A 21,318-nucleotide genomic window follows, 5' to 3' on the forward strand; every position below is an offset into this window, starting at 1 on the left:
AACTTGCACTTAAACGGCATCGGTAGTGTTACTATTCATCTCAGCGGTCTTGAAAATTGTGGATTGGAAACTAATATAAACTGCTTTCGATTATTTTTACATATTACCCCTTATCTCCTCTACCCATAGCGATGGGGGATTAGTTTCAACTGAAACGGCATTGGCAGTGTCACTAATCACATCAGTGACCCCCAAAACTATGGATTGGACACTACTATTGCTAGATTATTTTTACATATTACTCCTTTTTACCCCTCCCCTAACCTTCAATGAAGATGAGCACTTAACCAGGATAGGAAATGTCACTAATAATCTCAGCGATCCCGAAAACTATGGATTGGACACTAATATAGGTCTTTTTTTTTATTATTATTATTCACTTCTTCCATCTCCCCTCATACCGAAAATTGTTAATGTAATATATAATCCTTGAGATGGTTAAGGTTGATAATCACTCCAACTTTTGTTTTAATTTTGTGTTATTTTAATTTGTTCAGTAGTTACTCCGTGATGAGGTGACACACAAACTCACAAAGATATACAAGAATGAAGCTATAATACAGCATTTTCTGGAAAACAGATTTGGGAAGTGATGTAGCGGAAGTAATCTGTTGTTGTTTTAGTGTGGCTGTGATAAAATTTATATCTTTGATCATGAAAATCGTCTCCCTTACATTAATCATACGAATGGTGTTTCCAAATGAGTGGTATCGTAGTCTTCCCTAAATTAGTTCTATCAACATCAAAACCTTACTCAAGCGCTTCCTACAACCAAAGTTGTGATTCATTCTGTTTCATAAAATTGCCAACTATTAAACTAGCTTCCAACAGTTGTTCCTAACTACAGATGTATGTTGCATCTAAAAACAGGTTTTATCAAATTTTCTGAAAACACTTCGAATTGTTTTCATGACAAAATTACGGCGTCTCCGAGATAACTTATTCTACAGAAAGTTTCAGAAATCAGGACCTAGATAAAACATTTTCTTGCATTCGAAAATAAGTTTAAACCAATTTTCATTAAACTCGGTAGAATCTTTTTCAATTCAACACTTACCATAACTAACCTGGGAATCTTTGTTTTAAATTCATGCTTCACTAAAATAGTTTTCGTACAAGACACTTCTAAATGGAAATTTACAAAGTCCACAAATAGTTAAATAGATTTCTTCCTTATACTCAAGAACAGATACTCACGATATTTCATGAAAATCGAGACGTGTTCAAAATATAGGTAAAGTAATTTGGTTGGCCTAGAAATCCAAGGAAAATCGCGTTGGACTGATGTGCTCATCGCACACCACTCAGTTAAAAGTCATTTGATATACCATAGTTCGGAACTCTAATGTTATTGTTATTATTATTATTATTATTATTATTATTAGTAGTAGTAGTAGTAGTAGTAGTAGTAGTAGTAGTAAATGAAGTACAGGTGATGGTTGTACGAATTGGATGCCTGTAAAGGATCCTAAACTTCAAATCAACAAACCTACTAATGATCTCCCCACAGCGAGTCGAATACGCACATAAAACATGGGTTCCAAATTGTCGATTTCGTTCGGAATACTGGTCACTGACATTACGAATGTGTGAAACCTTTCAAATAATATAAATATAATACTTACTGATACGCAAGATTCGAATTGTTACCCAGTAAATTTAAGAATTTATAATATATATCCTTAATGCAGAAAAGCAAAAGATGTCTATAGTGGTTTACTTACAAATACATAAAGGAGCAGTTTGAGTTAAAAAGAAGTTTGGCGCAACAGAAAGAGTAACAAAAAAATAAGATCCGTATTTTTTAAAATCTTGACAGGCCGTCTCATTCAGCTTCTATAGGCATTTGTTTTTGATGAATCGCTAATGCTGACGTCACTCGTGGGCTACGCGAGGAACTCAATGTGAGTCAGCAACCACTTCCTTGTACGCAGGCGATAAACCTTTAATAGTGGAGTGGATTTAATAGATTGTGTTTTGGGTTCGTTAGCAGTCTTGCTTTGTGTTGAATTCTTGAGAGACGTTTTTGTAAGTTGTTTTTCCTACAGCAATAGTATAAAAAGAGAGTAAGAGAGAGAGAGAGAGAGAGAGAGAGAGAGCAGTAATTACGTAGTGTTGTGCGAAGCAGTGTTTCTTCCAGACATGTTTTTGGTGGTTGCACTGTCTCCCGGAGCTTTCCCCCGGAAAATACCAAAATAATACGTCTATAATATAATAAATATAATAGTACTGTGTGAAAATAATGTGCCCCTCCGAATACTAAGTGTGCCCCCCTGGAACATTTTTTTCTGAGAGAAACACTGGTGCGAAGTAGAAAGCACGTGTTAGAACAGCGCGTGCTATGTTTGTGAATTGAGGTAGAAATGCTAACACGTGCTGTTTTCAATCGTAATTCTCGTGCGATTAAAGCTAAGAACATAAAGTTTTTTTTTTTTTTTTTTTTTTTTTTTTTTTTTTACGTTTCCAAATCGTGAGAAATCACCAGATCGATATACATTATAGCTCAAGAAAATGGAAAGGAAAATTTTTGTGCCAAATGAAAACACCCGTGTTTGTTCCAACATCTTGAAGAGTCCTACTTCGAGCAGTCATGTTTACTGAAAGAAAAGCTAATGCCAGGAAAATTATTTACACGCAAACTGAGAAAAATGCTGTTCCAGGTATATTAGTGAAAGGTTTAGAATCCGAGCCATTGAATAAGCGCCGATCTATGTCCAGTTACCAACGTAAAAATACCGTACAAAACGAAATTGACGTTTGTAGTCGAGACAAGGCATTAGAGGGTAATATCAACGACGTCACTCATGATTGCGACGGTACTGCTTTAGAAATAAATGTATATTGTAATGTCCCACGTGATGTAGTGAATAAACAATTCTACACGAAAGTGTTTACAAACACCACCACGTAGTTTGGCAAGAGGATTCCACACCAGATGGATCTACAATCACCTGCAAAAGACGGGATTCTGGCCCCTCCCACGGAGCAGCAGCGCTACCGCCACCCAAGGAACCCTATTAATTGACTGGACGACGGCAATTCTGTACCAGTTTTCTGGTGACCCACCTACTGTTTGCCACGGAACATTAGGAGTAACCTAACCCAAAGCCTCTGGTCTGCAACAGGACTCTTGGTCTATCCTTTCTCCTGGCTTAGCCTGCTACAGGGCTTTGTCTGTGAATCCTAACCTCAGCCACTTAGTCTGGTACGGGACTCTGTTGGCCACCTAATCATCTCTCTGCTTGCCACGGAGCATTGGCTCCCTAACTCCCTGCATGGAATATTGGGTCCCTGCTTAGCCTGCTATGGGGCTCTGTAGAGATCCTGTCTGCGACCTTACGGTCAAAGACTACCTATAACTACCCTTGTAAATTTGAATAAATTATTTGTATAGTATTTTGTAAAACTACTTTTTATAGTGGAAATTCTATAATAAAACCCGGTCCGCCACCTATTTACATGGTATTGGTTTCGAAATTTTAGTTTCTTTTGTGAAACACTGAACTTATGCTTTGAAGGGAAAACTACGTTTTATAATATTATAAAAACTTTTGTGCAGCCCACTATCACATATTATCATTTTCTACATGCAGATGGCATTTCTAAGTCTTTGAAATCAGTTCTGGGAAAGAAAATCACACTTTAGAACGTGTCACCACACCTTTCACAAACGAAATGCTTGGCACTGTGTATGGAAGCCTGCTCTCGCTGGTTGACCACGTATGACGTCATCACATAATCTTTTTTCCTCTGTTACTCGCTAACGACTGAACGTATCGCGATGAAACAAACACCATTCCTTTTATAATTTTCAACTCTACAAATAGAAATAATATATAAAAAAGGCATTTCTAAGTTGAACTACTCCTTTAACAAAAGCTGTCCTTTCCTCCCTTCGCATTTCAGCTTCGGCAGCACTTTATGTAATGTTCACAGGAATAATGTCTTTAAGCATGCTTAAATTAAATAAATAGAAACTACTCATGTTTTCAAACGCCCTTCACTTCTTGGCCATCTGTTTGTTTGCGTTCGAAGCTTGTGCATGGTCCGTGTGCTGGGCAAGAAAGGGACGGCAGAGGTCAATTACACAGTCGAGCGGTGTTGCCAATAGTAGATTTACTAATTCTGAGCAAATATGCTTAAGCCAAAGGGAAAATATCTATTTCTTCGGGGGTACATCTATCCATGATTTATTTTGAGTCTACAAACGGTAAATGTCTGATTTTGTAAGATAATTGTTATTCATTTGTCGAAGTTTAGCATCCCATTGCAGCACCTAAGCTATATGAGACAGTTTAAGGTAGAATCCGAATCACCGCACGTGGGTTATATTGTGATCCGTAAATTTTGCTATGAAAAGATATGGCATGAGGCTCGCACACACGGATGGAAGCAGTGTATCAAGGATTTCACAGGAACACATCCAATTCCTGTTTGATTCGATGCCACCACATACAGGGAATTTGAAATAATCAAAATCATTGATATGGATGGCAAAGACAACGAATAAGTTGTATTATAACTGCCAGTTCCTATGCATTGCAAACAGCCTAAGTTTGAGCTGTCCATATATATCGTGTATACACTTGTCACTAAGAGGTTTCGTACTCTAATAAATCTTGTTTATGGGCATCTGAACGGTCAGACATCAAAGATATTTGACTGCTAGCAGAATATTCAGAAGTCAATACGTACGACTACTAATGCTAAGATACATTTCTGCCTTCACGTCCATAAAATTATTATTGACATTTGTGCTAAATGGCGTACATCTACTAGAAGAACAAACTACGTCCCGTTCCCATTTTGTCTTTATATTGTTACGGAACCAGATAAGACGGGCTCATGTGACCATCAGGGATCTAAGGTTCGACTCCAGGGAGAACCCTCCAGGTTCTGTTTCATGTGTTGGACAGTAATTCATCTTCTATTGTAACAACAATGAATGGAGGACACTTTTTCATGAAGCAGACATTGCACATTGATAATGAAAACAGAATTTTATGCCTCCTCAATCATCTGAATGATACACATTGTAACTTCCCTCTTTCTCGGAACGTTTTTTTGTCCACAGCACGAAGGGGTAGAAGTGGATCTGAAAAAGTAGGGGGACGGTAGGTAGCGGCATGACGTTCCGCCATCCCCCTGCCTATCATTGCCCATTGTAACCTTTTTAGGAACTAGTGGGACGCCGTGCTTATTTTTTGGAGGTGGGAGGACAGGGTCCCCCGCACTTTTACCCCTGGTCCACAGTACAGACCCTCCTCCAGGGTTCGAATGATGGCTCACGACGTCAGTGACTCAAGAGCCTTGACTACTCGGACTCCGCCTTTGTTCCTTCGGCAACGCAACATTGGTATTTTCTCGTATCGGTAGAATACATTTGTTTTTACTTGGCACGCTTCTCGCCTAAAAGATGGATCTGTCTGCAACAAGTTAAGTTGAGAGTTACAATACGCTAGGAAGCACAGCTACACCACTCACAAATCACTAACACATTTGTTGATGTGTAACAACTAAGCACTCCAAATACCCGCCAAATAACAATAAACTCATTTGATGGGCTGGCTGACAACTAACGTTGCCTACACGACAAAGCAAATAAGACGTCTATTGGATTAAAATGTTCACGTGAGTGCTAGCAGAAAATTCTTTACAAGGCCAACCAAGTTCACTGGCGGAAAGTGTGCCAAGATAAAACAAACGTACTCTAAACATCTGGAATTCCTGTCCTAAGCTTCAAGAGTACCAGCTAATGTCCATGATGTGAATCGAATGCTTCGTTGATAAAAGGAAAGATCCCGTGTCTCGGTAGAGGCCATTCAATTTATGTGTAAATGTTCGGAGTTTTAGACTTCTTCCGTGATAATCAGCAGATCTAAAGGCAATTAGTCCAGTCAACGAAGGAAGAACAGAAAAATAAAATAAATTGTGTAGTTTTGAAATTTGCTCTCAATGACATAGTGAAAGGGTGCAGTGTCGGCGATAGGATTTTAATGTATTTTAGAATTATTCCTTAATATCTCAAAAACTAGGAGTCTAGCAAAAATATTTCAAATATAAAATTTAAACTACATTAAATTTCTTATGAAAATAATACCATACATTTTTTCATAGGATCAATATTTCAGAAGATATAGGGTAATAAAAAGTACGTATTTAAAAAAATTCTTGATATAACTAAAAGTGTTCAGGTAACCTTAAGAAAAAACCTCATGCCCATGCAGTACACAAAAACAATGCACAACTTCGTGCACACACACACAAACGTGTGGGCGTGGGCCTCTTTTGTACGAGTCGCTTGGGCGTAACGCTCCGAGCGTGTGCAGACGTATCCTGTGTGTCTACTGTCTGTGTGTTATGCTGACATTAGCAGCTACCCAGTATACGACAATGGTTCAAAAGTGTTTATTATGTGATGAGGATGTTGTAATAAGTGTCATATAGGCGCAAAAGGAATAGAGAGGTTAATGAAGGCAAGTATTGCAAATAAGGATGGGAAGCATGAACTTTTTAGAGGGAAGAAAAAGATTGTTCTTCATGCTTCTTGCAGGAATCAGTACCTAAGACCACAATCAATTACAAGACACTTAAATGTAACCGTTTTAAAGCAAGTCTTCAATATCGTATTCTACCCACTGCACTTTCAGCCATTGTTGTACACTGTGTAGCTGCTAATAATGTCAGTATAACGTACGAATACTAGACACACAGGATACGTCTACACCTATTCGGAACTTTTGACGAACCAAGCAAGATGTGGAATGCGACTCGTACAGAAGTGGTCCGCGCCGGAACCCTGTGCGTTAGTGTGTGTGCAGGATGTTGTGTACTACCTTTGTATATTGTTGAGTTTCTTTTCTAAAGGTTACCTGAGCACTTTTAGTGGATTTTACCATGAAATACAACGTATTTTTCATCTTCATCTATCTTTTAAACTATTATTTCTACGGAAAAAGAACGTAAAGGATTACTTTCATAGGAAATGTAATGTAATTTGACTTTGTACTTGAAATACTTTTAGATAGACTCCATATATTTTTTAAAATATTTAAGAAAAACTTAAAAAAAAAAAAAAATCAAACCCCCTCCATCGCTAGCACTCTCGGTGACTTTTAATGTGTCATTCAAGACACTCTTCCGTACAACTGTGTCAAATTCCAAGTTTATTCGTTTCTAAGCAGCGTTTTCTGGATTAAATAATCTAGGACAGGTATCGTGCCGATGCTGAACCAAATGTAATTTAAATTAGTTGACTAAACTGGAAAACAATCATAAAGAAGGCAATGAGAACAGAGATATGTTAACGGGCAGAAACTGTAACAGCACGCAGGTTAGGAAGAAACTTGCAATGCATTGTTTAATAAAATGAAGGAGTAGGTACGATGTTTACATCTTGCTTCCGAAGGCAGCTGGTTGCTACATATATACAATCAGTATATATGTATGAAAAAATATTTGCTTCCAAGGCGAACGGCCAATTCTCAATTGAAACGTTTCCCTTCGGAGTCGAATCAAGGAGCTACCATCCCGAAGTTAGTCTTGTCGCAACAATATTTATATACGTACATACAAGAGGTATTTAATACATAGTAAGGTGTCGAATTACACATCAATTAAGTCGTCCACAGCCCCACGGATATGAAGAGCCCAACAATCAGGTGAAAAGTAAATACAAAAATTATCTATGAACCCGAAATGAAGTAATTTTTGAAGAATCTACAGAACAAGTACTATGCATGAATAATGAACCTCAAACAATAAATAAGTCTATATAAATTATTATGTTTAGTGTCTGTGGGACCAGCTTTTGGTTTTGTCATCTCTTAAGAATATTATTTCCATGTAAAAGAAAAGAACGAAATTTCCATTTGCTTTTACTTATTTGCTCTTCCCAATAAACTTATCGTGTCCCAGAGTGGATTTCACACACATTACAGGATGAATACACCGGTCTATATCTGATACTGTATGCACTCATTTCCAACTGAATACCCTATGACGTCAGAGTCTGCTGTTTCCCTTCTCGGTAAACTAAACGAAAAAGGAATGAACTGGCAGGTACCCCAACTGACAAAATGACAAAACCAAGAATATCGATGATTTTTCAGGAATGCTACTCATAGATCCGTGGTTACGCGTACATTGACAACTATTTATTCCATTTTCTTATCTGATGCCAATCCCATCCTTTCTTGTCCGTTTTATCAGCGTAAAAACGCGCTCCTACTCCTCATATATATATAGGCCAATTGGGTATGACTGCTGATATGTGTGATCATAATGCTAATGCTGGACTTTTTTTTTTTTTTTTTTGTGCTGCTTAAGCTTAAGTGAGAGCATGTAATGGCTTTATACACCTTTATACAGTGGTGCCAAGGGTTACGAACAAACTGGTTTACAAACGTGTGTTAAATAACTTTTTCCTCACCTACGAACACGCGCGCACACTCGTGTACCCACAATTCCACGTCTCCAGTAGTACTTTTGCGCGTTTATCACAAACCTCATCTGTCAGAGTGCTGTGATCAAAAACTACTTTTTGTTCTTTTATGCACTTTGTGCTCCTAACCTTCATATTACTTTATTTAATTTAATTTAATTTGTTTTTAAAAAGGATCATGTTATTTTCATTTTATATTCTTCACTAACAAAACACTTAAATATGTAAAAGGTCACAATACCATGTACCTGTGCGTATTATTTATATTTTTTATTCCTCTTATTTAAGTACATTGTGTACTACTGGGATCTTCTTTAGGAAGAACTTTACCTTTGAATATGGAGAGTTCATATTTACATGATAAAAGGTGAAGTTCCATCTGAAGAAGATACCAGCACTATGTAAGGTGTTAAAATAACATTATTAAAAATACAAATAATATGCATGGGTATGTGGAATTTATGGCCTATAGAGTAAAAACTTAAACGTATAATGTATTTATATTAAACGGCGTGACAAACATCTTGGCATTTGCAGGCAGCGATCGAAGTTCCCTTTAAATGCTGCCAGCTGCCAGTACATTATACGTTTATTTTGTACACATTCACGTCTATCCCCTGTCACCTGATCGCGCTGTAGTTTGTCTGTTTAGTCATAGCCACACCCCTTTACCACTTGGCAACGTCGTACTAGAGTTTGCGTTTTATTCGTTTAGCTGAAATGCCAAGATGTTTGTCACATGCTTTAATTTCAATGGAATTTATTTACGAATATTTCGGTTCACGAACAGTTACGGAACGGAATAATTTCGTAACCCTAAGTCCACTGTCTTAAAATTCTAGTATAAAGTTATTTTAAGGAAATTGGTAATCAGCGATTGAATGTGCATTCGTATATTTGGATCTACTGCAGGAAATCGCAATACAGATCATCGTCTATGACAAAGGGCGTTATAATCCTAAACTGAATTTTGGTTTGGTTTCTCTAGGACACTTCTTCACGAACATAACTAAATCACTCTATGGCATATGGCCGTCTCCTTTAGCCTCACCGGCATAATCTTAGGACGTAAAACTAAAAGATTTCGTTTCATTTCTGTGGCCTTTGAAACACGGAGGTTCCATGTCGCGTTCACAAAAGTTCTCCATTGACTTCTGTCCTTAGTCAACTGGATCCAGTTCCCACTTTGTATTCCTATTTCTGCGAGATTCACCTTAAATATTATCCTCCCTTCTGCGCCTAGTCTTCCTAATGGTCGTTTCTCGATTAGACTTCCAGTTAAAATTTTGAAACCGTTTCCACTTTCTTCCATTCTGGCTACATGACCTGTCCACCTGAGCCTCCTAGACTTGATGACCGTAACAATGTTTGGTAAACCGTATAAACTATGTAGTTCTTAGTTATAAAGTTTCCGCCATTCCCCATTCCCGTTCCTCTTGGGTCCGAATATTCGTCTCAAAATCTTGTTCTCAAATACTTTCAGTCCACGTTCTTCCCTCAGAATAAGCGATAATGTTTCGCAACCATACAGAACATGATTATCGTTTTATGTATTTTAAGCTTCAAATTCCCCGATAGAATTCGCGACGACAAAAGATTCTGAACTGAATAACGCGAATTCCCTGCTTTTAGTCAACATTAAATTTCTTCTTGAATATGGTTTTGGTCTGTTAATACTGATCCTAGATATTTGAAAATATCTATTTTGTCGAAAGTATTATTTGATATTTTAACCAGCGGCGTAGCGTACGGGAACGCCGGTATGCCCGGCATCTCCTGTTAATAAGAAAAAGTACGTATTTCATTATATATAAATTGTTTGCTTGTAATTATCACAATTATTTCCACTGCAATCTTCTGGCGCGCTCTCTCGACTTACTTTGACAAGAGGAACCTACGCATGCGGTCGCTCAGATGCACATTTTGTCTTTCCTCCTGTCGTATGCTATTTTCCTCGGGCTTCCAGGCCTACTGAAAGCATCGGGGTTTTCGTCTGCTTTCTGTTGAATGCGCATGCGCAATACTTCCCTTCTCACTCCTCCTCATCCCTTGCAACCCTACATTTGCTTTAGATATACGCTGGCATATTCAAGTATTTCCAACTGTATACATTTTGAACTAAGCTATAGTTTCTGAACAGAACGTACGAGCCCTAATATAAAGGAAATAGAACAAAACGGAAATGGTTAGTTCAACGCATTTTTGAAGCATGCCGGTTATGTAAATAATAGTATTAAAATAGTTATGCCTTAATCGTAACTAAATGCATCGTAATTGTAATCTTCATCGTAAAGGAGCTCACAGACACAGGCATAAATTTAAAGCCCCCCCCAGAGTTGGTTTAAGTGCTTTGTCTTTACATCTTCAAATGATATATACACTCAGGCCCATATTCACGAACGGGCGTCTGAGTTCCGGACCCAAGATGACAAATTTCTAGGGGCGATATATATATATATATATATATATATATTTGAAAGAACGAGATTGACGTGTGGTATGTGGAGAAAAAAGCCGCCCACGAGAAAGAAATGAAGGGAACGATACTGGAAACAATGTTCATGCAAAAGTGGGGCCTAGTTTTCTCGTCACAACGGTAGTGGCAAGAAGGAGCTGAGACAATTGGTTATTAAATTCTAACGTAATCCACGCATTCGCTTCTCTATGCCCCACTAGGCCTCCAATTAGGGGGGCTTCCTCCTAAATTTTGTATAACCCTATATTTCCATTCGGAATAGCTATGTATTGCTGCTTGCAGTAGTACTATATCGCACAAATGACTAACTTTGGCATCCCCCTTTTGGAATATCACGCTACGCCACTGATTTTAACGCATCCATAATTTGCAGTATTACGATCCCGACGAACTTCCATGTATTTAGCTTTTCTCTGCATTTACTTCTAAAACCTAATGTCCCTGCAAGCGTTTAATAAGACCTCCGCATTTATTTCTGTTGTTCTCCTATCATTCCCTTATCTATTTGTATCCATTTATCCATCAATATATGTCTAAAATCATATTAGTACACTATATTCCTCATAAATACTGCCAAATGAATAGAAGTTATTTGGCATTTCGAAAGTTGAAACACTATTAGCTGTTACAAAAATAGATATAAAATTAAAATGAAACTACATCATTAACGGAATGACTTACTTGATACTTTGGACATATATTTATAAAAACTACGATACGTACAAAATTATTAATAAATTTATTATACATACAATCAATTCTGTAATTAATATATTATATCTCTATTCATTATCAAACATTTTAGGAAATATCTGCGGATAATTGTTGTAATATAGAGTATGTTCTTGTCAATATACACATGTTTCTACTACATCCGAGAACAACACAATCTGTAGAATTATGTACATACACATTAAAATGCAGATGTCATTTGCGGAACATTTGTGCACAGATGTACAAAGGCATAGTAGAGCAACATTTTACTTTAAGGTATCACAAATATTTTTACGTAAAAATATTCTTCTCGGTTTTTATTAACATTTGATTAAAATGAAACTTCAGTTTCCATTGTTTATTCCGAAATTCGAATCTCACACCTCTAATGTCTACGAATTCCGTATTCCTAGCGCTTGTTCCAATTCAGCACGCTTTTGTTGAACTTTCGTGTAGAAATAGCGACATACAGCTTCTTGTGCCCAAGGTTGATAATAGAATTCAGCTCGCCTTTCCTCCTCTGGATTGCCCACAACGTCTGTCATAGTCTGCAGAAAAATTCAGAAACAATCGTAAATACATCAAAATGTCATATACATTAACGTATGAACTCTAACGCACTAATTTATATAAAAGAGCAAATATTACCTTATGGTGTGCAGTGAAGCATTATTTTGGTGCTACAGTGTGTTCAAAAAGTTGTACAACCTTACGGAGAAATTCATGAATTGTATTTGTTTCATTATAAGCGTTGAATAAATGAACAACCATAGATTATACGATGTAACAGAGTATATTTATTGAGACAATACATCCGCATCAACAGTTATGCTTTGAAGCAGAGGGCCTATAAAGAGAAGTATGGAATAGATGCTAGAAACAAATTCACCATCAAGTTCCGGGAGATACTTAATGTAGTGGATGCACCGAGAAGCTATCGACCAAGGTTATTTACTAGAAGAATGGTTGATCGATGTGAAAGCTGCATATGGGAGTCGAAAAAATCATTGGGACAACTTTCGAGTCAGTTCGGGTTCTCCATTGGTAGTACACACATGGCCTTACACAAGTGTGAAACTGTACACCTATAAAATTACAGTGATCCAACAACTGCTGCCTGAAATATGGATGCCCCAAAGGCAATTGCCATTGGTTTATGGAATTTATAACGCCAGAACGGAAGGAACTCAATGATTGGTACTGGACTGATGAGACTTGCTTCCATCCGGATAGATATATTAGAAATGAAATGAAATCTCTGAGTTTTACATCCCACGATTATGCCGGTTAGGCTAAAGGAGACGATGATGAGGAGTAATGAATGAAATTGTGGAATGAAGAAAGTGGGAGAACCTTGAGAAAACCCACGCACACGGTGTTTGTCCACCTCAAAGTTCACTTGGCGGGGGCTGGGATCGAGTCTGGGACTCCAAGCACCAGAGGTGAACGCTCTACCACTGAGCTATCGCGGCCCCTTTGATATATTAGAGTCCAAAAGTATGATAACGACAACCCACATTCCATAGATAATATACACGAGGCCTGTTATGTTAAATCCCGTTAAGTCCACTTTGAAAAAATTGAGGAGAATGAAACAATTTTGAGGGACAAAATACATGTGTTATAATAGCATTTATTCTGTATTTATTATGTATCATATTTAAGAGCATGGATATTAATGTTTTTGCTCTCTCCTCAAATCTATCAAAGTCGACTCACGGGGTTTAGCATGATAGCGTGAGACTGTGCGTCGGAATGAAGTTGTGCTTGTATTTGTGGTATTGCGAAAATGGAGATTTCGGAAGAGCACCGTGTGTGCGTAATTTTGTTTCAAAATTGAGCAAGACATTTGCAGAAACTGAAAAAGAAGTGTACGGCTTGAATATATAAGCCGAAATAAGTGTTAGGCACGGTTTCAGCGTTTCAAAGTAGAAAGAATATCCATTGAAAATGAGGCAAAATCTAAAAGCCCCTTAACACCATGTGATTACGCTCACGTTCAGAAAGTGTGCAATGTCATGAAAAAGTCTACCAAATAGCTGAGGAAATGGCAATTAATAAATTGTCCTGTCAGGTCATCACAGTTAAAACACTAAACATGCATCGTGTTGCTGCAAAAATCGATCCACGGTTGCTATGAACAAACAAACAAAAAAGTATCGAAATCTGAGATCTTTTGAATTGTACAAACGAAGGCAAATAGCTGCTTGAAAGACATCGTGACGAAACTTCAGTCTATGGTTATAAGGTTGAAACAAAATCCGAATGGGTGACAAGCGCCAAGACTCCCCCACCCAAAAAACTCATCAAACTCGCTCAAACGTTAAAGTTATGCTTCCTGTTTTCTTTGATTTTGAAGTTCATTATGAATACGTCGCATGTGCTCAAACCAGAGATGTAAAAAATCTGGCTTTTTTTTTAGGTGGGGGGGGGGGGGACGGAAATTTCGGCTTTTTCATTTTCATGATTTTTTTTTTTTTTTTTTTATAGTATACTCTATAGTTAAGATTTCATGACTATTTGTTCTGGAATTCTCAATCATGATAGATGGAGTACATGTTTTATGAATTAAAGTAAAGAAAGTACGTAGTATTTCAGGGCAATTTTAGAGGCTATTTAACTCTATTTTAACTTCTGAGTTATCGATTTCTTTTTTCTAGATCATATCATTTTTAGTCATCTGTGTTTCATTTCTTTGAGTTTAGTACTCTAGCTTCTAACCCATAAGTTCAATATATCCGTCAGAGTATAGTACCACATTTGTTATACTTAGAAGCACAAGCTTTTCGCACTAAGAATTTGAAAATTTCGCGTTTCGTTTTTCATATTTCGCGTTTTGTCACATTTTCCAAATACAGTTTCGCCTTTTGTAGCTCTTGTGGAAAAGAATTCCCTGACATTTTTACAATTATTCCTTTTTATTCATAGATCACTATAAAAATAAACCATTAATTACCTAAAAACAAAATGCACTGAATACTTCACTTGACAATGTCAATTTCATTGATGGAAACTTATATTTTTTTCAAATCAAACTGAGGAAAATCAGTAACTAAAGTAGGAACGTTTGGTGTCTTCTAAAAACACACAGGGACAAGTTACATTTAAGCATTAAACATAAGCATGTTACATATTTCCACATTTTCCTCCTTCATTGTTGTACATTTGTCACTTATCATCAGTCCATACTTGGAAAAAAAAAAATCTCACAATTGGCATTGCCTGTTGAAAGCCATACATATGTAAGTGCATTTACAACAAACTTCAAACAATCATCACTTCGAACTCCCCATCCAGCTGTAATGGTGATAGCTAACGGGCAACATGTTCCCTATAGTCGTGTCCTAATCACACAAAATGCACAGTTCATGTCACGTTCTACCGTTCCGCCAGCAGAAAACTAGCGTTTTTAAAGTAATGAAAACATACTTTTAAAATTTCGCGTAAAGCTGTCAATTTCGCGTTTTATCGCGCAACGGAAACCAATGAAAATACACATAGAATATAAAACGTCAAGAAACTGAAAATTACTTACTTCTGACGCAATTCGTTTTATCGCGCGTTGCGAACAACTCGTGCCTCTTGTTATACTGTACCTGTGTACCGATTTAGCAATAATCTTCTGGATACAACCTTGAATATCATTTTATAGAAATAATCAGTAGCAGATTTAGAAAAGTATTTTGAAGGGGGTTCTCTGATTAATGTTTGGTTTTTCTGAAGTCCCTAATTTTTATTTCGGAGGAGCATGGTTATGAGTACAGACATAATTAATATTTCGTTTTACAGGGTTTTCTTTTATTAATGTTTGTTTTTTTGTAAAAATCTCTAATTTTTATTTGGGAGGAGCTTGAAATTTATGAATAAAGGCATAACTAATATTTCGTTTGTATCTGAAATTCTATAATTTCGGGGAACACGCTTAAGTCCGAAAGAAAGACGACACCTCCACTCTAACCCCGTTCGCAAATCCATCACTGCTGGTAATTAGTAATAATAACGATTTAATCGCCCAGGACTTACAGTACACGCATTATCTCTACATTTACAGATGGAATTGAAAAAAAAAAAAAAAAAAAAAAAAAAAAAAAAAAAAAAAAAAAATCAGAATGGTCGAATGCGGGATTGAATACCGGACTTACAGATAGAAGCGCAAAAGCTAACCACTCACTCATGTTTCTTGTCCAGCTGTGCTCGACTTAAATGTATCCTATAGTTTTCCTTTCTTTTCTTTTTTTTTTGAAAAAAAAAAAAAAGCGTTCTGTGATATGTTGAATTCATCTTGTTAAAAATTCAGAAATCTTCAGGATTATTATTATTATTTTTTTTTTTAAAGAAAGTACTTACTTTTGTATATAAGATGTTAAAAAATTCTTATTATATACATTGGTCAATCCTTTGGGATTCATAATGTTAAGAATTAAACTTGTTTGACATATTTTTTAGAAATTCATGGATTATTTTCGAGGTTTTATATTATTATTTGCATCAAGCACTAATTATATGAATTTTTGTGTTGCAGAGAAGAGAAACAAAGTCTGCTTTATCAATTTAAAGCATAATTTTGAAAAAAGCCCAAAATTTCCCAAGAAAAAGAAAAAAGCGAAGCAGAAAAAAACTTTAAAAAAAAAAAAACGTACACCTGTCTTTCTGCAAGCGAGAAGTTTTGTGCAAAATATTGGTTTGTTTTATCGTATGCTTCGATTCTAGTATTGACTGTTTTGATAGGACTGAAACCACATGATTCAAGTCCTTAAGTGTCTAATATGCTCTTTTACTCAAGTTTAGATGTTTCTCTTCGCTATACCTATGTAGTTTGATCATCAGTACATACCACCTCGTAAATGCCAGATTTCAATCATGATGCAACATACAGCTAACAATATTTGCTCTTTTATACAAAATGTCAAGTGTTGACACAGTCCTACCTACAAGTTACCCAAATCACTTTCCTTCAGTAAAAACTACCTAAAAAACGCTAATTAACTGAGACTTTCGATGATTATTGGATTCTCAACTGAAAAAACATGAAGAAGGTACACCCTATACTTACATCATGGGAATACAACATGACAAATTGCCACCACTAAAGACAGAACTGTGAACTAGAAACTTAACTCACTGTGACTCGAGTCTTTTATTTGAGATTTACATGGATCTACAACAATCCTTATAGGTATATTCTACGGAGTACACATAAGTATTTATGTATTGGTGCGAATATTCGCACATGTACTTGTCCCTTCTTTGTATCAGACCATAAATCAGGACAGAGTAAATAACTAATTTGTTTGATATAGCAACTACTGCCAGCTAAAGCCATAAACAAATAAGTAAAAGATGAATTTACTTTTTATTCTGGAGCGCGATGAATGTACACTGCACTGAGAAAAAAAATTTACAAGCCTCTACTAACAGGGAAGAAAAGCTTTTGACCTTATTAGCAGTCAAACTGTATTCTTTCTTTCTGAGGCAGCTCTACTCACATCCGTGACTCTCAAACCTCACAGAGAGAGTGAAGAGCACAACGGGAAGGAACACTCACACGATCTTATAGAGCTTCCACAAGCGACCATCGCCTACATCGGACGGGATCACTGGATAGTTGAAGTGGAATGCACCACATTTTAAATATTGTACCACAATTTTCTGATAGTTTTGAAATTCAAGTCTATACCGGAAAAATATTGTACAAATCTAAAGATATATGTTCTGTACTGATACCCAATGTATAGGAAAAAGTTTACGCATTTTCACGAAACTACATTTAAATTACAAGTTTGTTTCTCGCATGGATTTCAGCAGAACTTGCACAGTACATTTCGATCTTTAACTAATTATAATTATTTTTAAATATCCATTACGGTACTCGCGTAAAATATTATTTCACGACAAAAAGAAATGTGTGAGAAGTCACATAATTTTATTTATTTTTAGCAAGTGATTGAAGAGAAAAGCAAGTCATAAAAATGCATAATTATTAATTCTTTGGTAATTAATTATTGAATTTAGTAGAAAATCACTTTTAATAATACATACAACCAATAGAATGTTTCCAAGCAAGCAAACAAACCATGATTAATGCACTAATATTGTAAATCTTAAACAAGAAAATGCCTCCTGAAGCGTCATCATTAGAGCGGTTGTCTAACGTACAGTGGTGCAGCCAGCGTCAGTTGTAGTAAACAGTAGTCAATTTGCTCAAGATTTTTTTTTTTTTTTTTTAAATTTATGTTCGTGTGTTCATTGAACTTCATGAGCTGTCTGTCTAAAAGGATTCTTGTGTTGCATAGTAGCCATTCTGCGCTCAGTTGATAGTGCTGCACGAGCACTCTAGGGTGGTTATTGAAAATTTAGGATGTCCTCTTTCAATTATCACGTGCATCTTTCACATTTGATATATGATTAAAGAAGTGCAAACGTATAAAACTGAATCATTTTTTGAATTAAATTGTACTGAAAGTTTAAACAATGATCTCACTCCAATCTCTATGACATTTGTTAACATATGACAGTTCTGTAGGAAGTACTCGCATGCTTTCTCACTTTTAGTCCACGTTTTATTGTATTTTTATTTATTTATTTATTTATTTATTTAACTTCAGAATTCAGGTGTCTGTATTCAGACAAACGTGAGATTGGATTACATTTTTTTCGAGAAAATCCGACAATCTGACTGTATTTATGATTTCTTTTCTTTTTTTGCTCATGGCAGTCACTTCTATAACTTCTTGTACTTAACTTCCAGATTATGTATGAGAGATAAATAGCATTTATACATATAGAAAGCAAGTAAAATACACAAAACTACACTTAATAACTTACCTTTAAGTCTCTTGTCTGTGATATTATCCACTTATTAATAAACTGCTGCGGGTCTTTTGCAAAACTTAAGAAAAATTCCCTATTTGTTTTCAGCTGATTAATCGTCTCCACTGTTTCATGGATTTTGTTATCTAAACTCTGAAGAAAGAAAAGAAAAAAAAATGAAGTTTATGTAAATCCTTTTACTTGAATTCTTCATTATGTGTATTAATGCCTACCAGATTTTTTTCTAAGCTTTGTTTAAAAATGTTTTGTTATACAAACCATAACTCACTGGCTCTTACAATTTAAAAATTAACATAGAAAATTATTTTTTTTGCCTGTTTATAACAAAATAATGATATTTATATACAGTGCAGCCCAGTTATAACGAATTTCAAAGGACCAACACAATTTCTTTATATCCGAGCTTCGTTATAAACAAATTCATGTGTTTTTCCGAATTATGGAAAAAACAAAAGATTAGATAACAAGCAGATAAGTTTAAAAAAGAATATACAGCAGTATAGCTTTACGTCTGAAGATAATTTTATTAATTGGGTAGTTATCTACCCTATCGTACATATTACAGTTCTTCCTACCTGTTTAAGAACGCTTGAAGAAAAAAATCTTTGAGTGTTACGTCCCGCGATTATGCCGGTTAGGCTAAAGGAGACGGTGATGATGAATAATGAAAGAAATGGTGGAATGAAGAAAGTGGGAGGAAACGGGAGAACCCCGAGAAAACCCACGCACACGGTGTTTGTCCACCACAAAGTTCACTTGGCGGAGGCTGGGATCGAACCCGGGACCCCAAGCACCAGAGGGGAACGCTTTACCACTGAGCCACCGCGGCCCCGCACGCTTGAAGAAGTCTGTAATTTTCTTCTGAACCGTGTCTGCTGCCGCTGTTCGTAGCACCGCCACTTCCACTTCCTTAAACGCCTGAGATGCATTGTCCGGCACCGTGTTGTTGTGTTCAAGTGATAGTGTTGCAAGTTTTTCAAAGTTCGCCTCTTTTGAACTCACGGGTTGTTTCACATTTTCCACTTCTCCATCATCATTGGAATCTGCTTCATCTTCCTTCGTAGCCTCACTCACGCTTTCCGCATTGAGTTATCAATATCGGAATTCTCAGTTACAAGCGCATCATCTGCAATGACGTAATCGACAAACTTAATTCTCTGTGTCGCTGCTTTCTGAAATTCCCTTCCAGTTTCAAGATTAACAGACTCTTCCGCCGCAATTATAGAAATGACATTAGGTTCATCACGATGATGATTTGCGTAACGCCAACAATTTGCGAATACATGTGGTTTCAACGCACGCCATGCCGCTGCGAGCATTTGAATTTCCACATGCAGAGAAATGCTAGTTTCCCTCTCAAGACGGATGTTAACATTCTTTCAAGCACTCTCTTGAGTAACGGCATTTCACAGCATTTATAATGTCTTGGTCTAAAGGTTGCATCTTTGAAGTGCAAAAAAGAGGAAGGAAAAGAAGGCTTGTAGCCTTTTGAGTTACAACCGTATTGTGTGCGGTGTAATTGTCCAAAAGCAACAGTACGTTTCTTCCTGCGTTTTTCCATCTTATCGAAGTACAGAAGCCACTCGAAAGATTTCCGTCGTCATCCACACTCTCTTGTTGGCATAATACTTAACAGGAAGATAACAGGGAGTTGGCATAATACTTAATTCCCTTAAAACAGCACGGATTTTTAAACGTTCCCACTACAGTAACTTTTGCAAGTTTGACCGGCCACTGTTGCAGCACAACAACGTGGTAATGCGAACTTTACTGCTTTTTCTGCCTTCACATTTGTCTCCTCTAACAGAGAAAGTTTTCTGCGGCAAAAGCTGGTAAAAAAGAAAGCCAACTTTCGTCCACATTATAAATGCCACACGCGATTAACTTTGACGAAGTGTCCTGGTGCCTTTTCTTCCAGTTCTCTAAAGTGGCATCACTCATTGAAGCACTCCCACCACAAATACTCTTCAGTCCGATGTTGTGTCTTTGAACCGCTGTAGCCAACCATTCCCAGGCTCAAAACGAACGTGACCCAGAAGGGTAGCAAACGTCGTTGCTACTTCTTTAAGCATCGGCCCACTTACTGGAATATTTTTCGCCCTTACATCGCAAAACCACTTAAAAAAGGACATCTTCAACGTCACTATACACAGCACTACGTTTTCTTCCTATTCACAGCCAAACAGTTTTCATTCATTCTTCAATGAAACTTCTTTCTTATTTCAACTTTGATTTATACAATCGCTGAGAGCGTGTTCGGTGGGATTTCATATCTTTTAGAAATCTCATTTTTCTTCAATTTTCTCTCTTCAACTTCGTCGATTATTTTCTCTTCTGTCTGAACAGATATGGCTTTCCTTTCGTTTGCCATCTTTCAGTCTTAGCAATGCACAAACACGAGTTTAAAAAATCAACTTGCAGCGTGTTGATTTACAGCAACCGAAAACCACACCTCAATTTCTCTCCACGTCTAACACAATGAACTCCAGTGAAAACGGAGATTTATTTTTAGCCTCGACCTTGAACTCTAGTGGACGCGAGTTGCCGGAAATATATGCACCTGGGGGTTATTCCTACTGTCATTCGAGTGGTAGAGGGAGAAATGAGTTATGCCTGGCTTGCACAGTGACAACAGCTATGAAAACCAATTTTGCGGTACCTGATTTATCTACGAGCAGAAGAAATAAAAACATGATACCGTTCTGGAAACTTCGCTATAAGCGGTCTTTACGGAAAATATTGTTTGTAATATACGGTCATTTCTTCCAAGTTTTAAATAGACAGTGTGACGGGAATTTCATTTATGTTAGTAATATCCAATAATTCGCTACTTCCGAGTTCGTTATAAGTGGAC

The 21,318-nt window shown here is 36.7% G+C and overlaps 1 protein-coding gene across 4 annotated transcripts in view; it reads right to left on the reverse strand.

Annotated features, from left to right (window-relative positions):
- Window positions 1-11,639: 11,639 nt before the first annotated feature.
- The window catches only part of Bap60 (Brahma-associated protein 60), a 46,106-nt gene continuing 36,427 nt past the window's right edge, over window positions 11,640-21,318 (reverse strand). For all 4 annotated transcript variants that reach the window (XM_081739895.1, XM_081739893.1, XM_081739894.1 and 1 more), the window contains exons 9-10: window positions 18,459-18,596; window positions 11,640-12,181 (exon numbers count right to left, since the gene is read on the reverse strand). In XM_081739895.1, coding sequence (XP_081596021.1) covers window positions 12,026-12,181; window positions 18,459-18,596 — 294 coding nt within the window. In that variant the 3' untranslated portion in view covers window positions 11,640-12,025. The remainder of the gene's footprint in view (window positions 12,182-18,458; window positions 18,597-21,318) is intronic.

Source organism: Thermobia domestica, chromosome 15 (assembly GCF_964235325.1).
Source record: "Thermobia domestica chromosome 15, izTheDome1.hap1.1, whole genome shotgun sequence".
Taxonomy (NCBI): Eukaryota; Metazoa; Arthropoda; class Insecta; order Zygentoma; family Lepismatidae; genus Thermobia; species Thermobia domestica.